General features: G+C 58.0%; 2 protein-coding genes across 7 annotated transcripts in view; one reads left to right on the top strand and one right to left on the bottom strand.

The window, feature by feature from the left end:
* Window positions 1-56: 56 nt before the first annotated feature.
* Window positions 57-3,948, top strand: LOC101799833 (deoxyribodipyrimidine photo-lyase). The gene is made up of 9 exons (XM_027464150.3): window positions 57-540; window positions 693-838; window positions 931-1,113; window positions 1,312-1,470; window positions 1,809-2,007; window positions 2,113-2,265; window positions 2,444-2,565; window positions 2,708-2,867; window positions 3,016-3,948. Exons 1-9 carry the CDS (start codon window positions 273-275, stop codon window positions 3,168-3,170), a joined length of 1,545 nt encoding a protein of 514 aa, XP_027319951.3. The 5' UTR covers window positions 57-272; the 3' UTR covers window positions 3,171-3,948.
* The window catches only part of RUBCN (rubicon autophagy regulator), a 25,638-nt gene continuing 14,104 nt past the window's right edge, over window positions 3,709-15,242 (bottom strand). For 3 of the 6 annotated variants that reach the window (XM_027464136.3, XM_072042633.1, XM_072042636.1), the window contains 12 exons: window positions 14,776-14,977; window positions 14,385-14,486; window positions 13,540-13,614; window positions 10,961-11,021; window positions 10,235-10,367; window positions 8,605-8,750; window positions 8,211-8,275; window positions 7,615-7,853; window positions 7,161-7,222; window positions 6,528-6,681; window positions 6,075-6,168; window positions 3,709-5,939 (listed from right to left, as the gene is read on the bottom strand). In XM_027464136.3, the coding sequence (XP_027319937.3) occupies window positions 5,776-5,939; window positions 6,075-6,168; window positions 6,528-6,681; window positions 7,161-7,222; window positions 7,615-7,853; window positions 8,211-8,275; window positions 8,605-8,750; window positions 10,235-10,367; window positions 10,961-11,021; window positions 13,540-13,614; window positions 14,385-14,486; window positions 14,776-14,977 (1,497 nt within the window). In that variant the 3' untranslated portion in view covers window positions 3,709-5,775. The remainder of the gene's footprint in view (window positions 5,940-6,074; window positions 6,169-6,527; window positions 6,682-7,160; window positions 7,223-7,614; window positions 7,854-8,210; window positions 8,276-8,604; window positions 8,751-10,234; window positions 10,368-10,960; window positions 11,022-13,539; window positions 13,615-14,384; window positions 14,487-14,775; window positions 14,978-15,242) is intronic. The other 3 variants (XM_072042634.1, XM_072042635.1, XM_072042637.1) reach the window with 1 other exon arrangement.

Genomic DNA, 15,242 nt, shown 5'->3' with positions numbered 1-15,242 from the left:
GACCCTCAGCACCCCGGGGCCACCCCCCAGCACCCCTGGGGCCGTGCTGGGCATGGGGGGGGGTCGGTGCCAGCGGGGACCCCATGGGGGGGACCAGGTTGGGTTTAGGGGCAGGGACAGCAACCCATGGGTGGTGCACGGCCAGGAGGCCCCGCCCCTTACCCTGAAGCCCTGCCCCCTTTTTATTTGCCCCCCCCCCCCTGTTGTATAACGCCCGGCGCCACGTGGGGGAGGCTCCGGGGGTCTCCGGTGGGGGCTGCACCGGGCTGAGGATGCCGAGGGGCAGCGGGAAGAGGAAAACCTCCGGGGGTGGGGAGGCTGCGAAGAGGAGGGAGAAGGAAGAGGAAGAGGAGGAAGAGGAAGAAGAGGCCGGGGGGGGGCTGGAGGCAGCGCTGCGGGCGGCCCGGCGGGCGGCCGCCCCCTCGGTGCGGGAGTTTAGGTACAACAAGAAGCGGGTCCGGCTCGTCTCCCGGGGCCCCGAGCTGCGGGAGGACGCCAAATGCATCCTCTACTGGATGTCCCGGGACCAGAGGGTGCAAGGTAAGGATGCCACCCCCCCCCCGCCTCCACCTTTCCCTAGAGCTGGGGGGCGCTGGGGGGGGCTCCCCATGCGTCCCCATGCGCAGCCCCCGGCTCCTTCCCCTCGCAGCGCATCCCCGGCACAGCCCCTGTGCTTTATTCCCCCCCCCCAGATAATTGGGCTTTCCTCTACGCCCAGCGCCTGGCCCTCAAACAGGAGCTGCCTCTGCGCGTCTGCTTCTGCCTGGTGCCCAAATTCCTGGGTGCCACCATCCGCCACTACGGCTTCATGCTGCGGGGGCTGCAGGAGGTCAGCAAGGTACGGCCACCGAGGGGACAGGCGGGTTGGGGGGTCCTGGAGGGACACGGAGCCACCAGGACCATCCCTCAGCCCTTTTCGTCTCGTTGCAGGAGTGCACGGAGCTGAACATCCCCTTCCACTTGCTGCTGGGCTATGCCAAGGACGTGCTGCCCCCCTTCGTGGTGCAGCAAGGCGTGGGGGGGCTGGTGACGGATTTCTGTCCCCTGCGTGTCCCCAGGCAGTGGGTGGAGGACGTCAGGGAGAGGTTGCCCGAGGACGTGCCCTTTGTGCAGGTGGGTCCCTGTGATCTGGGAGGGTGTGGGAAGCCCAGGCTGGTGAGATAAGGAAGAAACAAAGGGTCTCGTGTTTGGGATCACTGGAGTGGCCTGAGCAGGGAGGGGTGAGGATGTTTTCCTGGGTGTGGGTCATGCCATCAGGGCCATTTGCTTCTCATTTGCTTACGGCTCCTCCTCCGCGGCTTTGCTTCCCAGGTGGATGCCCACAACATCGTGCCCTGCTGGGTCACCTCCCCCAAGCAGGAGTACAGCGCCAGGACCATCCGGGGCAAGATCCACAGCCAGCTCCCGGAGTTCCTCACCGAGTTCCCTCCCGTCGTTCGGCACCCGCATCCCCCGTCCTGCCCCGCAGAGGTACCAGGAGCAAACCCTCCGCATCCAGCCCCGGATAGCTTCACAGCTGCTTTGTGATCCTGGGAGCAGGGACGATGACCTGGCCGCAGGCAGTGGGAGATGGGGAGACCCTGGGGAAGGGAGATTCCCACCCCGTTCTTCCAGATTTTGAGCAAATCTCAGCCACGCAGGGCTGGTTTATAATTGGCATGAGCTGGGGGCTTCCATGTTGGGGACAGCCCTAAGTGGGCACATTGGGGACGTAAATAAGGCTCAGGGCAGCCCTGCCTGGGGAGGATCTGCTGCCGGAGCTCAGCTCTAGCACAGCAAACAGCCTCACACCGCTTGGTTGCTTGCAGCCCATCGCGTGGGACGCCTGCTACTCCAGCCTGCAGGTGGACCGCTCGGTGGCGGAGGTGGAGTGGGCGACCCCCGGCACCACGGCGGGGCTGGCGGTGCTGCAGTCCTTCATTGCCGAGCGGCTGAAATCCTTCAGCACCCAGAGAAACGACCCCAACAAGGCGGCTCTCAGCAACCTCTCTCCCTGGTTCCACTTCGGTGAGCGCACCGCGGCCGTCCCGCCACGCTCAGCATCGCAGCCGGGTGACCTGATGGGTGACCGGGACCCCACACCTTCCCCCTGTCCCTGTCCCCTGTCCCCAGGCCAGGTGTCCACCCAGCGAGCCATCCTGGAGGTGCAGAAACACCGGCGTGCCCACAAGGAGTCGGTGGAGGCGTTCGTGGAGGAGGCCGTGGTGCGGAGGGAGCTGGCTGATAACTTCTGCTACTACAACGAGAACTACGACAGCCTGCAAGGTAGCGCCCCGGGGTGGGTGGGCAACCCTGGGGGTCCAAACTGTGCTCACCCCAACCTGGCAAGCCCCTGTTTTCCCTAAAGAAGGGGCCTTCCCGTTGCAGGGCAGGGGTCTCCAAAGCTTGGTTCCCCCCTTGCCCATGGAGCAGGGCGCTCAGCGGTGTCCCTCATCTCCCCCAGGTGCCTACGACTGGGCGCAGACCACCCTGAGGCTCCATGCCAAGGACAAGAGGCCTTTTCTCTACGAGCTGCAGCAGCTGGAGCAGGCCACCACGCACGACCCGCTCTGGAACGCTGCCCAGGTTGGGGACCCCAAAGGGGCCCCACTGCCTCCCCTGGGACCCCCAGCCACACCAAGGGGGCTGCGGCTGTGCTGTGAGGTGAATGGGGTCTGGGAAGGGCTGGGACACGAGCTGAGCCCTGTGTCTGTCCCTTTCCCCACAGCTGCAGATGGTTCGGGAGGGCAAGATGCACGGCTTCCTGCGGATGTACTGGGCCAAGAAGATCCTGGAGTGGACCCGCTCCCCCGAGGAGGCCCTGCAATTTGCCATCTACCTCAACGACCGCTACGAGCTGGACGGGAGAGACCCCAACGGCTACGTAGGCACGTTGTGGGATGGGTTATGGGGTGGGGGTCCCCTCCTTTTTGATGGCCACAGCATGGGGATGGGGACAGGGCTCTCAGCCTCTCCATCGTCCTTGGCACCCCGCTGGCACGGGGCAGAGCTGATGCCCAGCTCCGTGTCCACCAGGCTGCCTCTGGTCCATCTGCGGCATACACGACCAGGGCTGGAAGGAGCGGGACGTCTTCGGGAAGATCCGCTACATGAACTACTCCGGCTGCAAGCGCAAATTTGATGTGGACCAGTTCGAGCGCCGCTACGGCCCCCGAGAGCTCGCCCAGTGACCGGCACGGCGGTGCCCGGGGTGCAAGGGGTGAGATGGGTTGTGCTCCTCCCTGCTCGGGGTGGACGTGCCTTTGTCGTGGTGCTGGTTCACACCTAACCCATGATAGTGCTGCTGGAGGGCTCCTAGCGGCAGCAAGCCCCGGGGTTTTGCAGGTTTCTGCTGTTACCTGCAATGAGGCAGCTGTGCAGGGCTTGATGCAGGCAGCAAGGTGCAATCCTCAGCCAGAAAGCTTTCCTACAACCACTGTGCCCAGGGTAAGCCAGTCTGTGCAGCTTATACCTACAGCTTAGTTTTTCCTTTTTCTGGGGAAAAGTCCCAAGAACCAGGTTCCTGATGCCATGCTTCCTGCAGAGCTCCTCGGTGCGGAGCCAGCGCGGTGCTGGGCTTCCCAAGCACCCTCAAACAGCTCCCCCCTGGCCTTTTGGTGTGAGGTTTACAGTTTGTATCCCCGGTGTTTGTGGGTCAATGCACGAGCCCTGCTGCGGGCAGGGGCCTCAGTAGAGCTCAGAACACAACCACATTTAGTTGAAACCACATTGAGTTTAACTTAGTTTATTAGGGACGGCGTTTCACTGCTCTGCTGTGCAATAGTCCCGTGGGGAGGGCTCCGGTTAAGTGCCAGGGCAGCCCCTGGCTGTCCCTCCAGCCGTGGCAGCAGTGTTAGTGTTGTGCGTCACCTTGCCCAGAGACCTCCGCCGGGTTTCGGGTTCCCATCACATCCAGAGGGATTGGGGGAAAAACACAAATAAACCAAAATCCATTCGCTCGTCTCTAAAGGTTCTCAGTGCTTCTAGAACTGGACGTGGGCTCAGCTCGGCCAGCGGCCCGCGACGTTAAAGTGCTTCAAACAAAAGGGTGGGGGTGAAGGTGTGCTGCTCTGAGCCAGCTCCTAGGAGGGGGGGGACCAGCTCCGGACCTGCCGAGCCAGGTGGCAGCATGGGGACAAGAGGCAAGGACCGTGGCAATGCTCTCTGCTTGCAAGGCTGGCAACTTCAAGGCTTGTAGAGCTCCTGCCAGCTGTGGAGCAAGCAGGAGAGCAGCTGCTGTCCTGGGAAAACGAGGATAAAGACAGGAGGAGGCAAAAACCCGAGGGAGAAGGTGGGGATCTACCTGTCCCAGGCCAGGAATGCTAGAGCTGGTAAGTAGCCTCTGACCCTGCCATCAGAGAGGTGATGTGCCAGGCTGAAAATTGGTGTCCCCTGTCCCTCAGCACCCTTCATCCTTCCCCCCACCTGCCTGCCAGGCTGGGTGGGCTCCAGCCCCCAGGGCTACTTTGGTGCTGGACACTGCCCGTACCGTGGGACAAAGCATCCCCTGGATGCAGCAGCACCTTGCAGCACCCCCAGTGCCAATCCCTCTCCCCAAAAGTGCACCCCCGTGGGAGCAACCTGTCCAGCTTCTCCCCTGAGGCTCTGCCTGGCTCGGTGACCCCTCTCCCAAGTGGAACAGGTCCGATGGGAGAGGGGCACCTGGCAGCTGCCAGCCCCGGTCAGGGGGGAGGGACCAGGAGCAGGAAAGCTCTGGAGGTTTTATAGCCCCTCACGTAGGAACATCTCCAGCAGCACCTTCTTGGGAGGTGGGGAGCAAACGGTTAAAAATACAAACAACTGCATTAAAAAAATAAAACCAAATCCAGCCAGTTAAAAAAAAAAAAAAAAAAGCCCAACCTAAAAGAACAAAGTGTGACAGAGGCTGGGGGGAGGCACCTGGAGGGCTGAGCTACGAGCCTTCACGCGCATCCCAGGGTGGCACTGCCAGGGTGAGGTCCCATGGCAGCCCTAAACGAGGAGAAATCCCCAGGAACAGATGAGCAGCATGAGGGAGAAGTGAGGTTTGAAGCCTCACTTGCTGCACTCTTGCCACAAGATCTCTGCGATGCCCAGCAGCAAAGCGGGTCCCCTGGGGTGGCTGCCCCCTGGGTGCTGCCTCTGTGGGGGCAAGGGGGGCAGACACACCACATTTTTACCATTTTTACCTCCTCTGTTCTGATCCTGGAGGAAGAGAAATGTGTCTCTGGCAGTAGTTCCAGTCCAGATATGAAAAAGGGAGCTGCTAAACGCGCTGTTCAGCCCCCCAGCCTCCCTCCACAAACACACAGCAGCAGCAAGACAAGCCGGGGAAGACTTGGAGACAATTCCTGCCTCCCAGGAGGGGACGTGGCCAGGGCTTCCAGTGTCCAGCCGCTGAGCAGAAAGTGCTGACCCCACTGGGGAGCCTCCCAGGCAGGAGGGGATGGGGACTGGCCTTGCAGCCCTGCCTGGCCCAGCGGCTCCCAAAGGGCAAGGCTGCAGCCCAGCACATGAGCCACTGCCTGGTAAAGGTCCGTGTTCAGCCTGCAGGACAGACAGGGGTGGCTGCCTTTCCCCAAGCCAAGGCGGCAGGGAGGTGACTGGTACCTGGAGCAGACTCCGAGGATGGAAAATGTTCATTCCCCAGCACTGCTGCCCAGGGGAAATCAGCTCCCGTCAAGCCAGTGCTCCAAGCACCCAGCATGACAAGTGTCCCGGCACTGCTCCTCATCACAAGTCCACCTGGCTCAGTCTCTGGTGATGAAGGCCACAGGTATAAATAAACCCGCTACCTGCTCCCCTGCTGCCACACGCTCATGTGGTTGCTGCTGCCTCCTGCTGCTCCAACTCGTCTTCGTAGTCCGAGACGTAGGACTCCATGCTCTGCTTGGCCAGCAGCTCCCGCCGGGCTTGGAGCCGCTCGCAGCGGGGACAGTGGGTGGACTTGAAGCAGGACTTGTGGTAGCAGGCTTTGCACTCTGCAGGGAAAGAGGAAGGGCAGCTGAGAGCTGCGGGCTGGCGGAGGCTGACCCAGGCTGGCTGGCTCTCCACGCCCTCCAGGCTTGTCCAGGAAGACGCTGCAATCCCCTCCCTGCTTCTCCCCAGTACCTCACCTTCACACGTCCTGCACTTGTGGAGCTCAAAGGGGAAGATGATGTCGTCTTCGTTCTGGCAGAACTCGCAGATGAAGCCTTTAGCTTGGCACAACTGGAAGAAAAGGTGAGGGAAAAGTGGCTAAATGCTCCTCATCTCCCTGGCAAGCCAGACAGGACGTAGAGAGGAGAAGGACAGTAGGACACAGCGTCCTGCTCTAGCCATGTGTGACAGTCCATCCCCAGCACGGAAAAGCAGAATCAACATATGTTAGCGAAGAGAAAGCCAAATTGGGGTAAGAAACATCCCACACCTGCTGGGTAGCAGCTCTGTGTAACAGGCAGGAGCAGCTAGCATTTAACCAATTAATTCTATGGTTGCTCTGCATGTCAAAGGCCTCCCCGCTGGCTATTTATGCAGCAATGGGTGCTGCAAAGGCTGCAGAGCTGCACAGGAGGTGGGTGAAGCCTTACCATGCATTTCTCAACGTGCAGGCTGCCTGCCTTCAGCAGTTCTGTCAGGCGAGGCACCAGGTCCCCCCTCTTCGTGGCGCTGAGGTCGTTCAGGGAGTAGAGGTGCAAATCCTCAGTCAAGTGGCCGGGCACTGCATCAAAGGAGTCTAGGAGGCTGCAGGGACGGAAAAAATAGAGCTTAGAGCAGAGGGATTGCACAAAGTCCTCTCTCTGCACTGCTTCTGCTTTCTCTCTCCCTCCACTCAGCGCTTCACCAAGTCACCCTGTCATTTGTGGTGGGATCTTGGAAGGAGCCCTCAGCAGACACCTTCCATGCCTGGACTAGGAGGCTTTTAGGAAGCAGAGGATGCCAACAAGACCCCGAATCAACCCCAATCGCTGCGGTTGATGCAGTAGGACCTGGCGCACACCACAATCCACTGGACTTCACCGTCTCCCAAAGCCCCCACTGAGCTCCTCAAGGCTTCAACAGTGCCAGAGGTAAGAGACAGGAACAAGCTCAGAGATTACAGAGATATCAGGACAGACTTTGCAAGCCTCCGTTCATCCTCAGTCTGCACAGACCCGCATTAAAAATTGCCATGGGACAGACACAGGACAGCAAACAGCTTAGCCTCACATCCCAGGACTCACTCTTTAGCTAGGCGGCAGGTCTTAAACATGTTCTTCATGTGGAAGAGCTGGATTCGCAGCATCTGGAGAGGAAGGCGGGACACAAGAATCAGTAAACAGATCACAGTCCTTAGCTAAACACGTCTGCCCCGTTTCCTGCACTGGTGCAATGCCTGCTGCTCCTCAGCCGCAGTTTCCCAGGTACTGAGACATTTACACTGTGCTGGATAAAGCGAGCACAGCCCAGTCAGCGCGTGCTCCAGGAAATAAAGCACCAAGGCCCAGCTGAACACCACGCAGAAATTCCTTCCCCCTCTACAGGAAACAAGATACGAACGGAAACCCACAGCGCTGAGGTTTTAAGCTTCAAAACCTGAAATATCCGCTTCTCCCCAGCTGCTCCACCACGTTTTTACAACTGGCAGCCACCCACCCCACCCAAACCCCACGCAGAGAGGCACGGGAAGGGTCTTACCCACACTTGGTTGAGAGACTTCACTTTCCTGTACAGGGCAGGATTGATATCCTGCACGTTGAAGAGTGGGTCGCTCCAGATCTTGCTCAGCAGGTCCTTGGAGAAGTTGCTCACGTAGTACTTGCTGAAGTCCCACTTGCGCAGGATGCGGCTGGGGATGACCGTCTGGGCGTTCTCGTGGCAGCACTGGCAGAAATACTTCCCCAGGTACTCGCAGTACCGCATTCGCTTGATGTAATCTGGCCCAGCCCAGGGAGACAGGGAGGTGGGATGATGTGCAGGCTCTGCCCAGCCACGTATCAGACTCCCAACGCTGCTCAACGTTCCCACCAAGCAGGGTGTTCTGCCTGCTGCCACCTCCTTCAGCCCCCAGCTGCTCAACACTGGAGTCTGCAAGTTCCCTACAGACTTCAGAAAAATTTGGGACCGCCCTCTGCCCACCAGTCCCATGTAGCCTAGGCACTCAGGAAGGACTGAAGGACTGGAAGGACCTCACGCTGAGCTCTGCCACAAGCCACCCACTCTGTCTCCTCCTTCCCACTCGTTCACAGGCTATTTTCTGCTTTCCAGCTACGGGTCAGGGCCCCAGCACTCACCAGGATCAGTCCGGATGCCACAGCCCGCGCAGCGGTAATTCTGCTTGGCCACAGCCACCTTCCTCCTGCCCAGAGACAAAAGACAACATGCATGAATCCAGCCCTGCTGGCACCAGAGGGGCACTGTCACAGCTCTTCGGGACAGGGACATTCATATTTGTTGCCACCTAAGTGTGGACAACAGCTAAGGAGAGGGAAAAAGCCCCGGTGCACACCAAAAGCAGCATCCACAGGCACCAGCTCCATCGCACAGCACCAGCTAATGTGGATTTACCAGGCTGAGAGCAGAGAAGCCCCACCAGAAAAGCAAAAAGGGCAGAAAATCTGCCTTGGCATTGCTGGGAAAGGAAAAAAGGACAGGTACCGGAGAGCCCAATGCCACACGGGTGCTTACGTTGGGGCTGGGTGAACATTGAAGATGATCTGCGGTCGTGGGGGTGCCCACTCCAGGTTTCCGCGCACCCGAATCCTCAGCTTGTAGATGTCAGCGTGCTCTCCATCGTCGGGGGAGATGGGCAGAGAGTCAGGGATGGGCAGGAGCTGGGAGAGGCAAGCAAAAGGGTCAGATCCCTGCCTGGGACCAAAAAGGCAACACATTTGGCTGGCTTGCCAGAAACCTACAGCTGCAGCCCTTTGGAAAATTGCCTGGCACCCAGTGCCCAGCCCTGCTGCTCCTGCTGAACAGAGGGGCTGGAGAAGGGATCCTCAGGAATCCGAGCACTCTGCTACTGCCATTTCCACATGGGTTCTTTTCCTTTTTTTTTTCCACACACTTTCACTCTTTCCAGATCTCTAAGCAGCCCAGGGAACTGGACAAGGCTTCTCGTGCTTCCCAAGCAGAGCACATCTCCCAGCTCACCGGGGTGTGATCCTTCAGCCCTTCGGGGCACAGCTCATGGGCAAGCAGAAGAGCCTGGCAGAGAGCTGGCGCAGGGCACAAGATGCTGAACTAGAGCAACAATGAGCCCAAGTCCCTTAGATCCCCAGGACAGCACACATTGAAGAGCAACCTGCATTTTGGGGAGACCAGACACAGCAGCCTCTGGGAGCAAACCACACGGAGGAGGGCTGAGCACAAGACAGGTGAGGTGCCAGTGTTATTCTCTGCAGACATTAGTAGGAAAAGGCTGAGGCACAGCTGCCCAGGAGGACGTGGCCACAAAACACCCCATGGGAACATGCTGCAGGTGGCAGAGAAGAAGCCACTTCAACAGCACTGCTGGAGGTGCCTCCTGCTCCTTCAGGAGATCTTCAGCTCTCAGCTCTTCTCTCTGGTGCCTCCAGCAGCTGCCCTGGAGGCTTGCACCAGCTCTGGCAAACCTCCCTCTTGCTTCCAGAGCCACTCTCAGAGGAGGAGGGGAACTGATATAAGGTGCTGTCTACACTCAGTCCTCCCTCCACGCCAGAGGGGAAGATGTGGAAGGTGTTACCCGGCTGGGCACTGCTGGGTTGAGCAATTAGTGCACGCTACAGCCCACGCATGCTCCCTCCGGGCACACTGTCCACTCCCAACGTACCAGCAGGAGCTTTTTGGAAAGCTGCCTTTTCTTATACCAGCCAGGACGCCTAAAGAACTTTTTTAGAGATCGTCTCAGGCCCTGAAAACCAACAGCAAATAAGCTATCAAGGTGCTCAGCGTAGCAGCCATGCAGGCAGAGCCCCTACCCCACACAGCTCCCACCCGTAAGCTGCTGCGGGTCCCACATTGCTTCCTCTCTCCTCCTGGCTGCTAGGCAAGGCACTGCACGGCAAGCAGCACAGCCTGGACAAAACCCATCCTTCCCTCCTCACAAAGGATTGTGAGAGCTAGCAAAGGCCGGAGGCAGTGGGCACAAAGCCAGGGGTTCACGGAGAAGTGATCAAATAATCAGCGACTTGGGATTTCCAGAGAGCAGAGGGAGCTTTGCTTGTATGCTTCCCCAATCACTGTGCTGAGGTGCTTCCTTGCTCCTGGCATCCCCACGTGCCTTGGTGGAGCCACCCTGGCCGTTCTGGTACCTTCCTGCACACACTCACACCCTTACCTTCTGCGGAGCGTCGTGCTCGGGGACAAGCCATTCCAGTTCGGAGGCAGCCGGCAGCTGCATGCCCTCAAACTGCTTCAGCAAGCCCATGGCGACGGCTTCTGCCGAGTTCGAATTGCTGAAGGAGTGGGATCTGCTCAACAAAAGGGAGTTAATGCCAGGGATCTCGGAGCTGTGCCCTCTTCACATACCTCCGTTCTCTGATCCCATTCTCAACTCACGCTGAAAATGCTCCCTCAAACTCTGGTACCTTATTTCTGCACTGCTACACAGGCTTGAAGTTGATAGATGTGATTTATTTGTGTCTTTGCAGCTGCCCCCAAGCAAAGCTGGCTAATGGCACACCAAATAGAGGGTTGATGTGAAATGGGCAGCACCACATAGTCTAAGAGGCTGTCCTGGCCAGTCTGGATGCTCCAGGTCATGCCAGGTCCTCTCCCCAGCCTCCTGCTACCAGCAGGAACGGGGATCCCTGCAGACACCAATACACGAGGTATCCACCTCGTGCCCACAAAGCATGTGAACGACCCTCATCATCCTAGGGGCTGCTTCTCAAATTCAAGACTAGGACCCAGCTGTGCCCCACTGCTAAGTAAATACAGGGAGGGAGGGAGGGAGAAGGCGTCTGCTCCAGCGCAAAACAGCAGCTGATGCACTTGGAAGAGCAGAGCTGGATGGGAAGGGGAATTGGGTACCGAGACGTCTCACCGCAACTCGAACACGTACATGGACTCAGAGGAGAGAAAGGATTTCCTGCTGGAGTCTGGATTCCTCTTGATGTCTGCATCTGAAGCACAAACAAACACCGTGAAGCAGACCGGGCAGAGCTGGAGGCTGCACTCACTCCAAACCAAAGCTACACGTTAAAACTCATCAAGCTGTTTAAAAGCACATAAACTACAGCATCAACTGCTACCGGTAACACGGAGCAGCAAGGAGAGGTGCAGTCTAATCCCTCACCTGGTGGCATTACAAGGCCAGGACGTGGTGGGACGATGCAAAAACACAGTTGGCCGGGGATCTGGGGGGTTATAAGCGGTTGCTGGTGCAAGTCACACACCAAGTCCTAGCGGTTACGTGGCCTGAAACGTTGTGCGCACACAGCTGGAGCTAGGAGGGCAGGACAGCGGGGTTAGCTAGAAGGTTTAGTAGCTCTCTAAGCAGTCCAGGTGCTGCAGGGCGTTAGCAGTGGGATGCAGAACCCTCCTCTCTACTTAACCACAACCTGTAAGGTAAGGCTGGGGCCACGACACAGCTCGTCAGCTGCTGCACCACGGGGGATGGCAGCCCTGCCTCCACAGACAGGTCAGCATCTGTGCAGAGAGCAAGTCCAGCTCCCTCCAGCAGCTCCCCAGCAGCCCTGGGCTGCCCCACGTCCCTCCTCGGTGCCAGTCTGGGTACCACAGCGGTACCCGAGAGGCACCTTCCTCACTCATCTCTTCCTTTCACTCCTGCAGGTTTCTCTGCTAAACCCTGATGCAGAATTCATCTGGATGGCAGAAGGTTGCTCTGCTCTTGCTCCCCGAGCAGGTCAGCGACACGGACCCACGCTGAGCTTGTCTGCTCCTGGCCACGCTCACCCTGCAGTGGGACAGCCAGCACCACCAGCTGTCAGCTCCCCTACAAAGAGTGGGGCTGCCCTGCCAGGACGGGGAGCGAGGATTCCCAAAGGATTAGGGCAGGAGCCAAGGACCCTGCCTTCGAGTGATCCTGGCTTCAGAAGAGGAAAGACGTGCAAAGAGGCCACAGCAAGCCTTCACGGCCCTTCCACTAAATTTACAGATTTGGGCTAGCAGAGGTCAGCTTGGACAGGCAGCACTCCGTGTTCCACATCCATCGCTAGAAACCAACGTGAAAGCATCCTAATGCTAAGGAACCCACGTATCCACACCATGCGAGCAGACTTCTAGAGCAGAAAAGAGGGAATTCAGGCAAATGTAGCCTCCTGCCCACGTACAACACCGGACAGACGGATCTACCATGCTCTGGTTCCTTCGGCTCAGCGCAGGAAGGCTTTGCATGGTCCTAGGCTACGACAAGCTCAAGCAAACAGTGGGGCACACACAGCTTAGGGCCAAGCATTACAGGGAGATCTTGGGCAGAGCCCAGTTCAGGCACTGGCATCACCTCAGGGATGGCAGAGAGAGCCAGATTTGGCCCTAGGCTCCCTCAGGGGATAGAGCTGGGATCCTGGCACCACTCCTTCCCCAGCCCTAACTGCAAACACTCCCCAGAGACCTCCAGTTACTTGCCCCAAACGCCTCTGCTGCCAACGCTTTCTCCTCGTGGGACAGTCCCCAGGATGCTGGAGAACAGCACCCAAACCCAGGGAAGTCACCGGAGCCCCCAGGGGCCAGCTTCAGGCCAGGAGGAGCCACCCTGCACTACACCCACGAGCGCTGTAAGCTCTGGGTGCAGCAGAGCTGCCAGGAAGCTCTGAGCATCAGCACCTCTGGCAGTGCTGGTGCCAAACACCTGAGAGCAGAGAGCAGCAGCAGGTAAGCAAGACCTGGCTGCACGTGATCCCGGTGTTCGGGGCCTCCAATGTGGATAAAATGCCTGTGCCCTGACTGCTCTCACTACTTTTCCCTTCTTTGTGGAAGGATTCTTCCCTGCGTCAAGTCTGGGCAGGAAGGGAAGGGTTGGCCACGGATTGAATCGGAGTTGCAGCATGCCAGCTCTGCAGAGTCAAGCAGGATAACTCTCCCCCAAGGCACCAACAGCTTCAGAGTGCTTTGGTCCTGTCCTAGCTCTGCCTCCTGGCCACAAGCTGACAGCAGGGTCATTTTGAGAGCAAGGTTTCTTCCTTCCTGGCTCCCTCCCTGTCTCACCTGCAGCAGACAGGGAGCTGCAGGGCAGCTCCATCCCAAGCCGTAACGCTGGAGAGGGACAGGATTTCTGGGATGGAGACCTGGTCCCACAGCGTAGGGGGCTGTGCTCTCACCCAGCCCAGCAGCTACAAAGCTGTGCCTGTGCCTTCATCTTGAGCCACGGCCCAGGCAAGACGAGCGTTCGCCACAGCAGGCACATTTTATGCATACAAACCACTGCAAGGCAAAACGCCCTGCGGGACGGTGCTGTGGCAGAGCTCCTCTTTTTGGTGATTTCTGTGCCTGGTCTGAAGCTGACCTGCTGATGCAGCATGAACTCAACACCTCGGGAGCCTGTACAGAGATTGAGGCCTCTGCACTCCCTGTAACACCCCGAGGGGACACACCGAGGAGTGTGCACGTGCGAGGCACACACACGCACACACCTTGCACACACACGCACGCGTGCCGCAAGGGAGCACTGCGGGGTACTACCTGAGAACAAGGAAGCCATTGACACTGAGAGGCCGTTCTTGGACATTTGAATCAGGTTAGATCCATCGTTACCATCTGTATAACACGGTGATGACAAAACAGTGCACTTCAGTGCTTTGGCCAGGCCAAAGGGAAAGGGCATAACACAAGAGCAGCACTTGCAGGAGAGAAACCCCGAACTGAACTCACACACCCCTCCGTGGACTTCAAAACTGAGCCCAAAATCTAGCCCTCGGGAACTGAAATGTTTTGTTGTCAGCAGAGACGTGAAGATTGAGAAGTTCACAGCTGGAGACTGGATTGCTCCATCGTCTCTCATCGCACCTCTAAAGTCAGCGTGATGGAGGTTCTGCTGAGAAATGAGTCACCTACCCCAGAGGTGGAACAAGGTTTTGAAAAAAGGGGATGCCCAGGAGCCCAGGCAGGTCTCCTGCATGCAATAAGCTCAGCTGTCCCAGCTGCCAGGGCCAGAGACCACAGCTAGGGCCAGGATGTAACCAGCAGTTGGATGCTCCCACCCAAAAGATAAGTGGGCAAAAGTACGGCTCCTTCTGCCTGGGCAGCAGCTCTCCCATCTTTCTAGCTCTGACAGCTGCTCTGGCAAGTGAAACGGAAACCACGTACCAGCTAGAGGCTCTGAATGCGAAAGGATTACAGAGGATTTTGAAAGAAAGTCATGCCACCACATGAGGGAAACTCATGCTCAGCATTCAGCCGTTTGTCTGGGAAAAGCCATCCTGAAGGCCAGAGGGACATGCTCCTCTTGGTGTGACCGACCTCAACGCAACCACGCCCAGGAGAAGCCTGGCTCCACGCGAGAAGCTGACACAGCCGTTCCCTCTCACCTTGTATCTCGTACTCTTCCACATCCTCCGCAGAGCCAGAATCAGACAGGCGCATGGAGCCGCGGGAGCTGAACTGGGACTCGCTGTCTGTCGCCACAAGGCCTGGGAGGCAAAGAAAAGGCAACACGGCCAGGCCATCAGTGGAAGTGGTCTGCATGGGTCACTGACAGCCAAGGGAGATATCAATCGCCAGATGTGGCATCCTCGACAGACATCAAGGATGGCAAATGGGCTATGGGCTCAAAACGAAATCACATTCCTTACACAAATCTCTGCAGCACCCTACTAGCAACATGATTGTTTCCCATAAAAAGTCAGGATGCTGCAAGAACAGGCAACGGACAGAAAACACACATCCCACCCACTGATGAGCCCATAAAACATCACCCACTGTCTGAGCCCATCTCCTGGCAGGCAGGGAACAGGTGCTTGGTACGGATCTGCTGGCGCCTAATGCGAATCTTCTGTTTAAGCTCCTGGATCTCCTTGTCGCTGTCTTCCTCCTCCTCCTCCAGCTGCCGGCTCATCATGTTGCACTTCATCAGCTCGATGGCAGCGATCAGTGACTCTGAGATGCTGAAGTGGGCATTCTCCTGTGAGGCAAAAGCAAAAGCATTCGAGGCTGTACCACAGGCAAATTAGGAAGCCTTGGTAAAATGTGGTTCCCTACCTGTGAAAGGAAAGAGTTTAATGTTTATGGAAGGTGGCAGAAAGACCTCATGTCCTCCTGGCCCTATAAAACCTTTCCGTCCTGTAATGACCTAGAAATTAAAGTCTTCTTGGGCACCAGAATACTTGCAAAACACAAGGGAAATCCTACAAAGAGATGTGCAACACATCCACTCTTGGGGAGTCAGC

This window comes from Anas platyrhynchos, chromosome 9 (genome assembly GCF_047663525.1).
Source record: "Anas platyrhynchos isolate ZD024472 breed Pekin duck chromosome 9, IASCAAS_PekinDuck_T2T, whole genome shotgun sequence".
Classification (NCBI taxonomy): domain Eukaryota; kingdom Metazoa; phylum Chordata; class Aves; order Anseriformes; family Anatidae; genus Anas; species Anas platyrhynchos.
The sequence above is the reverse complement of the archived record's forward strand: the minus strand, read 5'-3'. Positions and strand labels throughout refer to the sequence as shown.